General features: G+C 41.6%; 2 protein-coding genes across 2 annotated transcripts in view; both read right to left on the bottom strand. All coding sequences in view use genetic code 11, as the record gives it.

Moving 5' to 3' along the window:
- The window catches only part of EGR_03489 (Stromal interaction molecule), a gene marked incomplete at both ends in the record, with an annotated part of 4,208 nt that extends 645 nt beyond the window's left edge, over positions 1-3,563 (bottom strand). The window contains 4 exons of the mRNA XM_024492738.1: positions 244-362; positions 1,383-1,528; positions 3,384-3,448; positions 3,523-3,563. Coding sequence (XP_024352871.1) covers positions 244-362; positions 1,383-1,528; positions 3,384-3,448; positions 3,523-3,563 — 371 coding nt within the window. The remainder of the gene's footprint in view (positions 1-243; positions 363-1,382; positions 1,529-3,383; positions 3,449-3,522) is intronic.
- Positions 3,564-3,768: 205 nt separating this feature from the next.
- Positions 3,769-12,691, bottom strand: EGR_03488 (Ribonuclease 3; the record flags this gene model as incomplete). Its single annotated transcript, XM_024492737.1, has 19 exons — positions 3,769-4,043; positions 4,125-4,269; positions 4,347-4,534; positions 4,615-4,904; positions 5,128-5,231; positions 5,947-6,119; positions 6,216-6,318; positions 6,756-6,822; positions 7,051-7,313; positions 7,397-7,583; positions 7,654-7,946; positions 9,043-9,360; positions 9,436-9,492; positions 9,576-9,749; positions 9,831-10,097; positions 10,170-10,418; positions 10,453-10,534; positions 10,791-11,203; positions 12,500-12,691. 19 exons carry the CDS (start codon positions 12,689-12,691, stop codon positions 3,769-3,771), a joined length of 3,840 nt encoding a protein of 1,279 aa, XP_024352870.1.
- Between the last annotated feature and the right edge of the window lie 463 nt (positions 12,692-13,154).

Raw genomic sequence — 13,154 nt, 5'->3', positions numbered from 1 at the left:
GTTAAAAGACAGAACACATTCAATCAAGGAAGTAAGATGAATCAGGCAATATATTAAGGACCGCAGATGAAAGTAGGAGCAGAAAATAGAGGTAAGAAATATGATTCGATAATGCCAATACACTGCTCAACACTAATAGGATGGAGTACCATATGTGCACAAATTCCAAAACCCAGTCAAAAAAACCACCTTACAAATGCCGAAGTCCGTTTAAAACAAGTGTTATGCGTATTTCAGGTTTACCTACCGGGATTCTTGCGCCAGGCTACCCACAAGTCAAGAAGACTTATGATACCATCTTCTTGACTGAGGTCTCTTTGGTTGAACTGATCGACTGGATAGCTGAGTTTGTCGCCCAGAAACTGAAAAAGAGCATGAAATATTAATTTCTGAAGAAACTACGAGATGGTTTCATTAATAATAGGCAACAATTTGAAACCCAATCTAATTTATCAGAAGTTTCGAGGAATGAATCTGGCGATCCAAAATCCCAGCAATTCCGAAAACAAGGAGCATGATCACGGCTTCGTAGTGAGAATCTGACTCCAAACTTTATGCTCTAGAACCTGGTATAACGTTGATAAAGACGTCAAAATGTAATATTTACGAGATATGAGCGGCCGAAAACTAATTTTTTCTGGCATACAGGAAGGAAGTGGTACTTAGCTGTTCAACAGAGGATCGATATAATGATCCAGTGAATCAATGCCACCATAGATTGGGATTTGGAAAATTTTAAATGTTCTGTAGTACAAAACCGGAAGTTGCATCTAGCCCACTTATAATAAGACTAAATCAAAAGCCTTCGAGAAAGCCTAAAAAGCAGAAATTTGGTAATCAAGATGGAAAGTTTTTCCATAAAACATTTTCCTAGAAGCCAAAGGATCATTAGTGTCCAAGAACGTATCTCTTCCACTACAAAGAGGAAAGTGCTTCACCAATATGAGCAACAATAACACCTTTATGATAACAGGGAAATACACTATTATGCACTACAAATCAAGACCAAGGGAGATAAAAGAAACCTAACTCTCCTTTATTTCATGAGGAAAGCGACACCGAGCAAACAAGTCTCCCTTAGTAATAATGCAATTTGTTTAAAAGTTAAGGATAAATTAACATTGCGTTAAGAATACAAATCTAGCAAAATTTAGTATTTGGAATCACCTTTGATTAAAATATGGAACAGTACAAAAAAGAATGTTTACCATGTAGTGCAGCAACATAAACATATGAAAACAGGAGAACAAAGCAGCATTCCAGGTTAAAAAAAAATAATCATCCGAAGTCTGGAACTAACCATTATTTCAGCTTGAAAGGAAAGGACGTCGTAAGCAGAGGAAGGCTTTTGCTAGTTAAACGTGAAAATGGATTTAACTCACAAGCGAGGCTTCCGATACGTCGATGCCACCACTACTGTCCCCGTCCAATTGACTATGCAAATCGGCAATGGCTTCGAATGCCAAAGTTTTCTTATGACATCGCGAAACATCATTAGCGTTAGCACATACTTCTGAATTGCATGTTTCTGGAAATATTTTTATTAGATTGTGTAACAAACCTATGATGCTTATGAAAATCAGGGTGGCTTGAAAATAAATCAACATGGACTACAGAAATAACGGCATTAGATTTCCAGGAAAAAGAAATAAATGCCCACTAAAATCGACCAATGACAAGCCAGAGCTACTTTCGCCCATTTCATTGATTAAACCCAAGTGCATGTAAACAAAGAAAGGGATTGGTCACAGCATTAGCTTTAATAAGAAGATATTAAATTTGAGCACTTACTTCGCCGAGATCTTGTAAAAAAATTTACGCTAGAAAAGGGTTATTTACTTTCAAGTCTCTCTTACACGCTGTTAGATTGCGTATTTGTAGAATTTTAAAGCAGTCTGAAGCATAGTAGGACGTAGAATTCTGAGAATAGCTGCATGGAAATCTTTATCAAGATTGGTAATTAAACTGCCCTTACATAAACTGTGGAGTCTTAGATACATAAAAGCTTAACAAAGAGTATCTGGCCCTTTCTTAGCATTCAGTCAGATAGATTTAGTCCTAATTTGATGCTTTTTAAATTATTCCTAACTGTGTTATACTTACACCTGCTAATCGGTCATTGTGTTCAATGAATTGACATAGGAAATAGTGCAACCCTTTGAGGCTTTCCTGTAGCACGATAGTGGCCTATCCCTCTGCATTGTTGATGCGCCACTTTTGTACTTTGAATTAGCCCCCTTGTACCTCGCTGGGTGGGCTGGTCTTTTGGGCCATGCCAATAGCCCAGACACCTTCTCTGCGCTGAATACATATTTTGCCCGAGTATTTTGTCTTCTTTCATCTTCAGGGAGTCCCGGAACGCTACATTCCTGAAGGTTGAGACAACAATATTGTCGACGCCCTGTATGCCTGGGGCTACCGGCATGCTGAGGAGGCCAGACCGACCGGTGGAGGTGCAATGCCAGAGCCCCTGATTGGACCGCTACCAAAACCGAGAGTTAAACAAGCATCAGATTATTGCATGGCCATTCCCTTCTTTAGGCGCCGTCCCCATCTCGCCTCCTGGTCGACCTTCTGCGCTAGCCATAACAATGTAGTCGGTGGTGCAAGAGAAGCACTCACGAAATAACCGTAGCAGTTATTCAAATTGCGTGCAAACGAGACGATGTCAGACCGCGAAATCACATCCATTTTGGCAGTTCTGCTAGATTTGGAGATATCACCAATTTGGGACCTGTACTTTGCTAGCCATTAAACTTAGCCACCGCTAGCAGTGGAGGCAGTGATCCGAAAGCGGGGTCCTATAACAAGGGATGGTGTTTAATATTGGTTTCGTAGGCGTGGGGTTTCGCGTCCATTCCCCCTTGCCACCTTGTTCTCACTTCAGTGCTGTCAAGCCCTATCTAGCTGGGTTCCACCCACGATTTACAGCTCCATAACGGATCTTTTCAGACGTTTTACAGCTGACGTCACTGAGGTTGCCAATGGCATTCGTGCAGAACACGGAACTGGAACACTTGTCGAAGGTACACATTGTTTCCTTCCTTTTTTCACGGGTCGTCACATTCTTCCGTTCGCAGCACACACGCCTCTCCTGTCACCCTAAGGCTTTTCACCCAGCAGTAGAGATCAAGATACTTGTTCCTTAGGGTCAAATTTGCCTTCCACTCTCACCAATGTAGCACCTCGAGACCACCCCGGAGACGAGAGAAGACGAGGTACTTGGGCAGAATGTGTTGTCAACGTACAAAAAGGCACGGCTTGGAGGCCAGATCGCCCCGTCACCAAATCCGAGAGGTAAGCAGGCAACAAGCCTATTACAGTTGGACGACAGAACGGGAGTTCGACCCATGCTGACCAAGGTGCCCACTCAGCAAATCAACCATCCGTGATAGCAGATTGTGGTTGCTTCTCACTAAACGATATTGTTAATTTTATTATTTGCCAACTCTAAACATAGGAAATGAAAGCACCAAAAAACGCAACTCACACTACCTACGCCCGTTTGCATAGAGTTCTTACCCTTGATAATAAGCTGAGGTTTTGGTTTCTAATTCATGCATCGAATCGGTGAGCCTCAGAGTCGAGCTACACCATTGACCAGAGCTTCAGTGTTAATGATATTCTAGTAGTCATTTATTGTCATAAAAATCATAAATTCTTCTTATAACAAGTCCTATACCACTTATTCCACACAGCACCAAATATAGTGATGCCTAATGATCATTTAAAAATGCAACAATGTAAGATTAAGTGTAGGATTCATAGTCATGGAGATCCATCCTCCAACTCCATATCAGAATCCGTGATTCCTCGTACATTGATATCTTCATCACCTTCTTTAGAACTTTCACACCGTTTGCGCTTCGGCACCAACTCCGATGTGGCCGTACCTTCTCGACCATCTTCGGGTACATCACCGACAAATTTATCCACCAAAGACTCGTCCCAACTTTCAAGCTTATTTAACATCTTGGCAATGTACGGTTGTCGGTATCGCTTGTGTATGACAGCGCGTTGAAAGTTCAGCTGTTTGAAGGCTTCTACAGGACACAGAGGTTGTAAAGCATAATACTGACGATCAAGGGTGCAGTCACACTACCAGTAACATAAAAATCACTAACCCTGATGAGCTTCCAATGCGTTTTTGGCGGCATCCATCTCTGCACTCTGTACCGACCGTCCAATGCCCACAGCGAGGAGAACGTTCCTGAAGTAAACACCCACCTTGTGTTCACGATCATTTGATGGTCCTGCGTACTCCAAAACCTACAAGAACGAACACCAGATTCTGCACTAAACTTAACATAACTTGTAGCCTATGTGAAGCGGTCCCGAGACATTACCTTGTAGTGGGCCAATTCAGGATCCTCATTAAGCGAGCGGAAGGTAAGGCAGCACTGCTGCAATTTTGATTTCGGATCATTCCACTCCTGCTTGAGAATGAACTCCACAAGCCGGGGCCAAAAACAGACTTGACAGAAGCGCTCGACCCAGGTTATATCCTTATCCACGTACAAAGCACCAATAAAAGCTAATATGCATTTCAGAAAATGAAAAATTAATTCTCTATCCACAAAAGTGTAGATTGGATATGAAATGTTATGAACGAACCCTCCAGTAGGTCAGCCTTATTCTTCACATTCTGCTGTCTGCGAGTAGCAGAAGCTGTCGCTTCCTCCGGGATGCTCGAAATAGTGAGAGAATTCTCCTCTCTGCGAATAATGAACTGGTCTAGACCGAGTTCACTGCAAACCGTTGCCTGAGTGTACTTGTTCACCAATGAGTTCTTCAGCAACGACAGGTGACCCTCATGGTGTCGCGGAAAATGCCGATAGAGGTAATCGGTGGTGACGTACTTCAGTAGGGAATCTCCGAGGAATTCAAGACGCTGGTTATCACCTCTGCAAAATCCAAAATAAGTCAGATAAGCACGAACACAACTTAATATTAAATAATTAATATACCAATGTGACCTTAAAACACGGCGCGTGAGAACATTTCAAGCACAAGTTGTGAGAGTATGGATATACGAAGTTAGAAGAACAGCATAACCTCAAAACTGCCGAATCAAGCTCAAATGAAAACAAAGAAAACTGAACAACTAAATTACTAAACGAAACTTACAGAGTGTATATATTATATCCGGTTTTACGTACAGTCAGAGCACGGGCGAGGACGCGTAAATGCTTAAAATGGATGCCCAAACGTTCTTCCAGATCAACTAATTTCTAAGTGAAGAAAAATTAAAATAACGAAACCCCAGACAAAAACGAAGTGCCACGAAAAGAGACATTAAAAAGTAAAACCACTGAATTTTTGAGTCACTGACAAGATAAAACCTGCGTACAGCGTATGAGGAACAAGAAAGAAATGAAAGCATGAGTTGATCAAGCCCAACAGATGTTACCCAGCGATGCATCTGCACAAACGCGTCTGCATCATGTGCAATCTGAAGGGCAAACGTTCATGAAGTTTTCAAAACTGAACATTTGTGCATGCTTATGTGTGGAATAAAAAGAAAGGAGGGGGAACCAGTGCAGTTCAACAAACTGGCGTCTAACTTTGAGACGTGGCCGGTTAAACGTCAGAAAGCTGACAGCAGATGCCCCGTGTGTGAAAGCAATGAGAGGAAACGATAACTTACCACAAATTCACCCACTCATTTAATAACAGTATTGCAAGTTTTAATTGAACGAAAACCACGCTTGACTAAAATTTAGCGAGTAGCGCGCGTAAAATATTTGTTAATAATAACCGCGCGACGGCAAAAGCCTCAATCTTTCATTAACAATGCCAATTTATCTAATAAAGCTACATCGAAAGCAACCAATTAAGCTGCTAGTATGCGTATGCAGAATGAAATGGACTAAGTGAAAAATATTGCGATTTGTACACCTAAGAAACAACGAGTTCGTCCTCTTCATAAGGGAAACGCAAACTAACTTTGAACATAGGCACCTTGAGAACCCACTCTCTGTCACCATCAGGATATTCCGCTTGCAGAGGATGTGGCGGAATCTGAACCCAGACCCGATGGATGCGTTCACAATCGCCAAAGAGAACAGCACCGAATATACGATCTACAGCCTCTAGACCGCCATCGAGAGCGAGAGCCGCTAAAGAGGAGGGGGGGGGGGAAGAAATAAAAATACGAGGGACTAAATGCTGAAACAGGAGGGGCTAGATAATTAGAAGAGAGAACAGGAGTTTACCCATTACGGCCTCAAAAGCGTCAGAACGGGCGTAAACGTAGGTCGAATCGTGACAGAAATCGACACTATGAGTGTATAAGAGGTGCTTGTGCAGTCCAAGACGCTAGAATAAAAAGATTTAAAAGGAAGCATGATTCTAGGAGGCAGTGCTGTCGGCAATTTGGTCAGACCGGTACAAACATTCATCAGACAATGAAACTAATATCCAAAATGCTCATGTATTCTAAAGTCTACAAAATGAGAAACATGTTTAACCAAGCTCTAAGTATTCGTGTTAAGAAGTATAGCTGAACACTTTTCTGCTTGGAAATGGTTTATGCAAGTGATACGACGCCTATGAAGAATGGAACACTTTTATATTATTACTTGAGTGGGAAAGCAGTTATGTAACCAACAATAATTTGTGTCCGAAAAGGAAGAAGACCTAAAGTTTAGCTGATTCGTGGCAATCTCAAGCCAATCATACACACATGTTCCTGGTTGTCGAGATAAAAAGGATAAACTTGCCAATGCCAGGTCAGCCAGATGTTGATTTTGTACCAAGGCCTGACGATATGCATCCAGGTTGCCTTCAGGCAGATCAGGAAACATGAAAAAAAGGTGGATACTGGAAAAAGAGAACAAGTGACAGTTATGACAGCAATCGAAAGGTGCATTGAAATCTGAAACAAAAGGGACCCCTGCTGATCGTTCAATTGATGTACCAAACTATTACAGAAATGGATGAAGATAATAGGAGACCTCATTGGATAACAAAAATCCTACATCTTTATAAGGAAACATAAGCTAGGTTAAAATCGTGTTTATTGAGTAATTACCCCACAAATTCACTTACCTAGCGATGATTTCGATAGCAGCGTCACCTAAAAACTCTAAACGCTCGTTTCCATAAATTTTTGATCGCTCTTCGTGTTGCTTTGGCATGAAAGACATCACCTGGATCATTTTGGAGAGACCCTTCTTGCGCCATTTCTTATATAACTGCAATTTGTCTCCATACTTAATAGTGCGAAGACCACAGCTAGTTAAAGTGTTCTGGAAATGATCCTGGTTGGTGCCAAAATCGGTTCTGCGGTAGGACGGGTGGGTTAGGGCTTGCTATCGGTATGTTGTTAAAGAAACAAAAAAAAACGACGGTAACGCGTCAGACAAATGGTAAGAAAATGACAGCAGAAAGATACATGAAGGATAGACTTGTCCTTGAATTGATAATTCAGGCGCGCCTCCAACGACTTGAGTGACATGATGCATCGAACGTGAGTTACAAAGGAGGCCATGTTGAGGGCAAATTGGGCCACATCGGGACGAATTCCTGTTCTGTAGAAGCCCTCGCTGCTTAGTTCTACGGTTATCTCACGGCGATGTACTCTGTGGGAAAAGGACCGTAGAATACCAATGGTTTTCTATGTAGCATTCGACCAACAAATGCACAACTCACCCAGAATGGTCCATAGAATCGAGCTTATTAGTCAATTCCGCAAGTTGATTCCGATCTTCAGCCGATATACGAGGTTTATTGACTATGAGGTATAGTAATTTAAGGTAGTTTTTAAGCACCGATTTGTACTGTGGGTCACGGGAAAGGCTTAGTTTCATCGGGGTAAACGTCATATGTACAAGCATAGGAAAAGTAGGCAGTCGGGCTGCACAAGAAGACGACATCGAGGACGAAGAGGTCGAAGAATATGACGATAGGCGGTCAAGTTGATCGATTCGAACTGCAGGAGGTTTCTGGAAAAAAACGGAAGTTAAGCAAAGGATTATCCCAGCAGCGCCGGATCTTAGGAGCACCTTTATTCTGTTCAAGCGGTGGCGCCGCGAGTAACGATGATCGAGAATGTTTCATAGGAAAAAAACTCCAAATCTAGCAAGGCACTCAAGAGCACCGAAAGCAGACCAGTCGAACCGCAACCATTCGGGATGTCATTAATGTCATTCCTACTCCTGATAAATGTTCGTCGTCTTAAAGAGGTCAAAATCACAAAAGGCACATTTTTGATGCGGTAAAATGATGCTTAGTTTACATGAACAATTTAGCACAGTAAAATTATGAAAATGATAGGAATTTCTGACTTTGGTCTTCTAAACTACACTAATATTGCGAATAAAATCTGACAGAAGTACGATTCAAAAAATTATTTAAACCGGTATCAGAAATGGTTATGAATAGGAGAAATTACGTCCCATTAGCCTCATGTTAAGCAATCAAAAAGAAAACAATGACAAGATATCATTAGTGTCACTTCATTGAATTTGGTTAACGTACTATTTGATCATAGTCTACAGCTTCTCTCTCCCCATAAGCTGCATTCTTTGTTTGTGCTTCTGTTCCTGCTTATTACTAGGATATTATAAGACAAAATTCGATAATTCTTCCAGAAATTCACGTGTCAAAATTGTAAGAACGCTATAGAAAGACTTAAAATGAACGAGAGAAGACTTATTCCAATGGCGCTCATGTACTCACTACTGATACGTGACGTTTAACACATCAATTCGACCTTAAGGAAAAGTGAACCACCACAGAGCAGAGGTTGTATTGTGTTATTCATTTCAGCACTTTCAACTCAATCATTTCCTTTATAACACGATTCAGTGCAACCAGGAGTTATCAGAAACAGATAAAGAGCATATGTCACAAGTTTGTGTCATCGACTTGAAAAAAGAAAAGTTGAGTGAGCTTGGTAGCGAACTCTGTTTAGTTAACTACCCTCGCTCTGTTCATGCCACCATAACGCTTCCCCGTGTTTATAACAAGGTTATTTCAAGACTAGCATGCCTTGTCAAGTCTTCAGACACCAAAAAAGATAACACTATATGAGCTCACAGCTCCGGGCTTCCATGCGAGTGTGCCCCTGAGGTCATCAATGTGTGCAGACCATTCGGAATTCGGCATACGTCTGATTGTCGGTAAGTCGCTGGCTGGTATGAGGGGTAGTTGGGTCTGACGCATCCAGTAATCGAGAATGGCATCAGCGGAGAGTAACTCTCCCGAGTTCTCCAATCGCCGTACGAATCGTGGCAGAAGATGCACCACTGGACATCCTGTGTCAACACCATGGGGTCGCCAGTTGAGGTCCAATAACTCCAGCAACTCCTTAAATACGTACTCTGTAAGCATATCCAACGCACGCACGGTGAAATTCTAGTGGGCGTAACAAATAGGTAAGCTCTTAGACGTGTTTAAATAAAATTAATCACTATAAAACTCCAAACGCACCTCAGGAAATTCTTCATTAAAATGAACGAACTCGTAGAGCAAGTTGAAACGCAGAAGCTGACAGGGAGGTAGCTGGAAATGGCCATGCTTTTAGACTATCGATGAATGTTAGGGACGGAAATAGACAGCCAATCACTCACATTATCAATGGGGGAGTGAAGAAAAATGGAGTAGCCGTCAAAGAGGTAGTCGTTGCCGTTGAAAGGAATGACTGAGGGTTTATTATCGAAAAAGTTAGTAGTCGGGGTGACCATTACACGATAGTGGTATAAGCGATCCCGGTTGTTTGACTCCAATTGACATCTTGGTACTTCCTGAGACCAACAGATCAGCGCGGTGATAGCAAAAAATAGGCTTGAACATTTGACATAAAGTAAGATATGACTGATGCGCACCGTTTCACCTTCAAACTGATTATGCAGAGGTCCGATCCGGTACTTGGATTTGCACGAACATGCTGGCCCACTGTTATGCTCGCCGGGTTCATTATGCCAAATGCTAGGATGCAGGCGATGCGGATGGGCAAGTTTATGTGAAATCTCGACCCTTTGTTGCCCTAATTTGTCATCAAGAGAATGGGGCTGGAGAACCTCTGATTGATGAGCTGAGCTCATATTGCCCGATATCACATTTAGCAGGTGGTCTGGTGTTACACTACCAAGCTACAAATGAACCAGGATAGATGAGAATGAGAGGTCGAAAACTAGGAGAATGAGTTACACAACACTAATCACCTCTATGGAAGGTTCTGAAGAGATGCCAGACTTTTTAGTATTCGGGCGCTTACGCCCATTCTTCGACAACACGGGAAAATGATTGCCATGGTCGATATCAACACTTCCCAACCTTTTCAAAGGTGGACGCACCGTATTCACAGGTGGGAATCCGGCCAGTGCTTTCTCCCGTCGTTTTAATACGTAATTTTCGAAGTCATTTTCTAATTCAATCATACGCTGCGTAGCAAATTTACAGACTCCTATTGTCTAAATTGGAAAGTGAATTAGAAGCACATAAAACCTCGAAAAATTCAGTGGCAGGCGTACACCAAACATTCGGAAAAACAACTCCTCCACGCCAGGAATTGTCAACGTCGCGAGAACTATGAAGATAAAAAAAATTAACAAAACTATTACCATGATGAAGGGCACGGTACAAATTTGGCCTTTAACAGCCTACTGAAAAGATTCAAAGAAAACACTATTGTTGACAGAGTAGAATAAAGTCCATAAGTACGTCGACAAAACGAAGAATGAACAATAAAATAATTCTAGAAATTGGATGCTATGAAAGCATGCAATTCATGGGTATCGAAACGGTCAAATTAAACGCAAACCAATGCGAACTTTAAAACAAACCAAGAAGGCTTCGTTTGTCTGGAAGGAGTGAGAGCCGTGGGATTCAAAGCTAGCTGATTCGGAGGTGCTGATGGAGGCGGCGGAGGAGGCGCAAAAAGTGGGACATTCGGTGGCGGTGGTGGGTATTGAAAGCACAGAGGCGGAGGGCAGAAATCAAGCAAAAATGAAGAGGATGTCGAGAAAGACAAAGGAGATAGAGGAATAAGAGGGATTAAGGACTGGAATTGGAATCCTGGAGGAAGGGGAGAAGGCAGAGCCCACGTTGGAAGTGAGGTGCTGGGAGGTGTTGGTAGCAAAGGTTCCTGAGTCTTTGCTGAGTCATTTGACGAAGAGAGCACATACACAGAAGCGCCGTCTGGAAGATTGGCAAGTTCTCTCTCGTTAATATAAATCACCTTCTTTTGTGGCGGATCCTACAAACACATAGAAGCAGTCAATCAACTAAACATCATAGTGCGCAAGCCAACTGACTACCTAATCGATTCAAAAGAGCGTGTTTCGAGAGCCTTACCATAAAGTTGTCATTAGGGAATATCTGTAAATCAAATCGGGCCAATAAGGCTAAGGTAGAGGGCGTATGACGTCCATTCAAAAGTGCACCGCATTTATAAACAACAAACCTTTGAATGTTTATAAGAGTTGACCTTTAAATGTACATGTAAAAATTTAGCATGCAAGGAAATTATTGTTTTACAAATATGTTGAAAAATACAACAAAACAACGTACATAAATAAACTTAAATTTGTTTTAAAATTAGATTATAAAACTTCACTGCAAAGTTTAAGGCGCTTTAAAAAGCCTTTCAAAAAATGAAGTGATGTGAGAAATGATGTAGATATTGACGATGGTTATCACTTCAGTGCCATTCGTCAATAGTTTTATTTATAAGATCCGCGCGACTAATTGAACTTTCGTGATCCGATCTTCGTGTTGGGCGTGTTCTCGTTAAGGCATGGCGAATCACTTTGCTACGCCATCGTTGAGGTCGATTTTGTGTGATCCGTATTCAAACAGCAATGTGGAGAACGTACTGGATGTTGTTGCTGCCCTTGTCTGGGATTGCAATTTTCAATCAGCCAAAAATTCCAGGGCTATACAATCATTTGTCCAAAGGTTTGTTAATGCCATTGGGTTGAACTTGACAACCCATGTTTGTAATGTAACTTATTCCATTCTGCCAATGCATCATTTTATCCTTTAGTCTAGTTTCTTCTTTGTTATTGGGGATTATTTACCTTCCGCTGTAAAATTTGCACTTTTGTGAGAACATATTGTTTCTCATTTGATTCCATACGATTGGAATAAATATGAGTGTCGTGAGATAGTTTATGTTTTAATCGCTTGCATTCCCTTTGATTTGTTGTTTATAACACTTTTATAACCGCTCTTGTGTTCATAGTTTGCTTTGTTTAAGATTTTGCTATTGAACGATGTATTTTGATTACGGTTTTGTGCATGAGGTGGCTATATATTAGTTGCATTAGTGCCACTCTTCCTCGTTTACGTTTGTTTTGGCCCCTTATTTCCACCCAAACGTGAACTGCCTTTCCTGTTTCTATAAGGACACGGTGGTGAAATCGGCTCATATTAGCGGACACAACAAATTGGTGATCCCAATGTCATGTTCTCAGGTTGATTCGGCGTCTCTTTTTCAAGATTTTCAGAATTAGCAAACTTTATATGCTCCCAGCGGACGAAATTCACTGACTTCGAACTGGTCAAAGTCATCGGTCAAGGGGGCTTTGGTCGTGTTCAGCTCGTTCGACACAAGGCCACTCGTCGAGTCTATGCAATGAAGACGATGAGCAAGCAGCACCTTCTCGATCACTCGCAATCTGGCTACTGGGAGGAACGCGACATCATGGTAAAGGCGACCAGTGAGTGGCTCGTCACTTGTCATCAGGCTTTTGTGGTACGTTCATATTACCTCAATCATGTATGCAATCGATTGCTTCATTAAACAAAACATGGACCACATGAATGATACTGCATCTGTGTCTTTCGTTCTTTAGATTTGAAATATTTAACCCAATGTATATATGTATGTTTTGCTAATTGAAAAAAGGGCTTCATTGCATGTGTTTTTACTTGCGTATTTCGTATCTTTTAGTGCGTTTTAAATAGCCGTTTCAACCGTTTCTATTTTCGCAGCTAGATATACAGTTGAACTTCAACTGTGACCTTGTTGACGTAAGACTTTTGCTGACAGTTTTATGCTGCACTGCTATTAATGCATTCTTGGCGTGCACCCGATGCCTTTCCCGTACAATGGTAGTATTTCAGTGGGTGTGTTCATGCGTTCAGTGTGAAACTTGTCCCAGAATGCAAATCCTGCCTTGGTTGTTTTGTTTGTTAAATTGGTA

Source organism: Echinococcus granulosus (genome assembly GCF_000524195.1).
Source record: "Echinococcus granulosus chromosome Unknown EG_S00018, whole genome shotgun sequence".
NCBI lineage: Eukaryota > Metazoa > Platyhelminthes > Cestoda > Cyclophyllidea > Taeniidae > Echinococcus > Echinococcus granulosus.
This window is presented reverse-complemented; position numbering and strand designations above follow the sequence as displayed.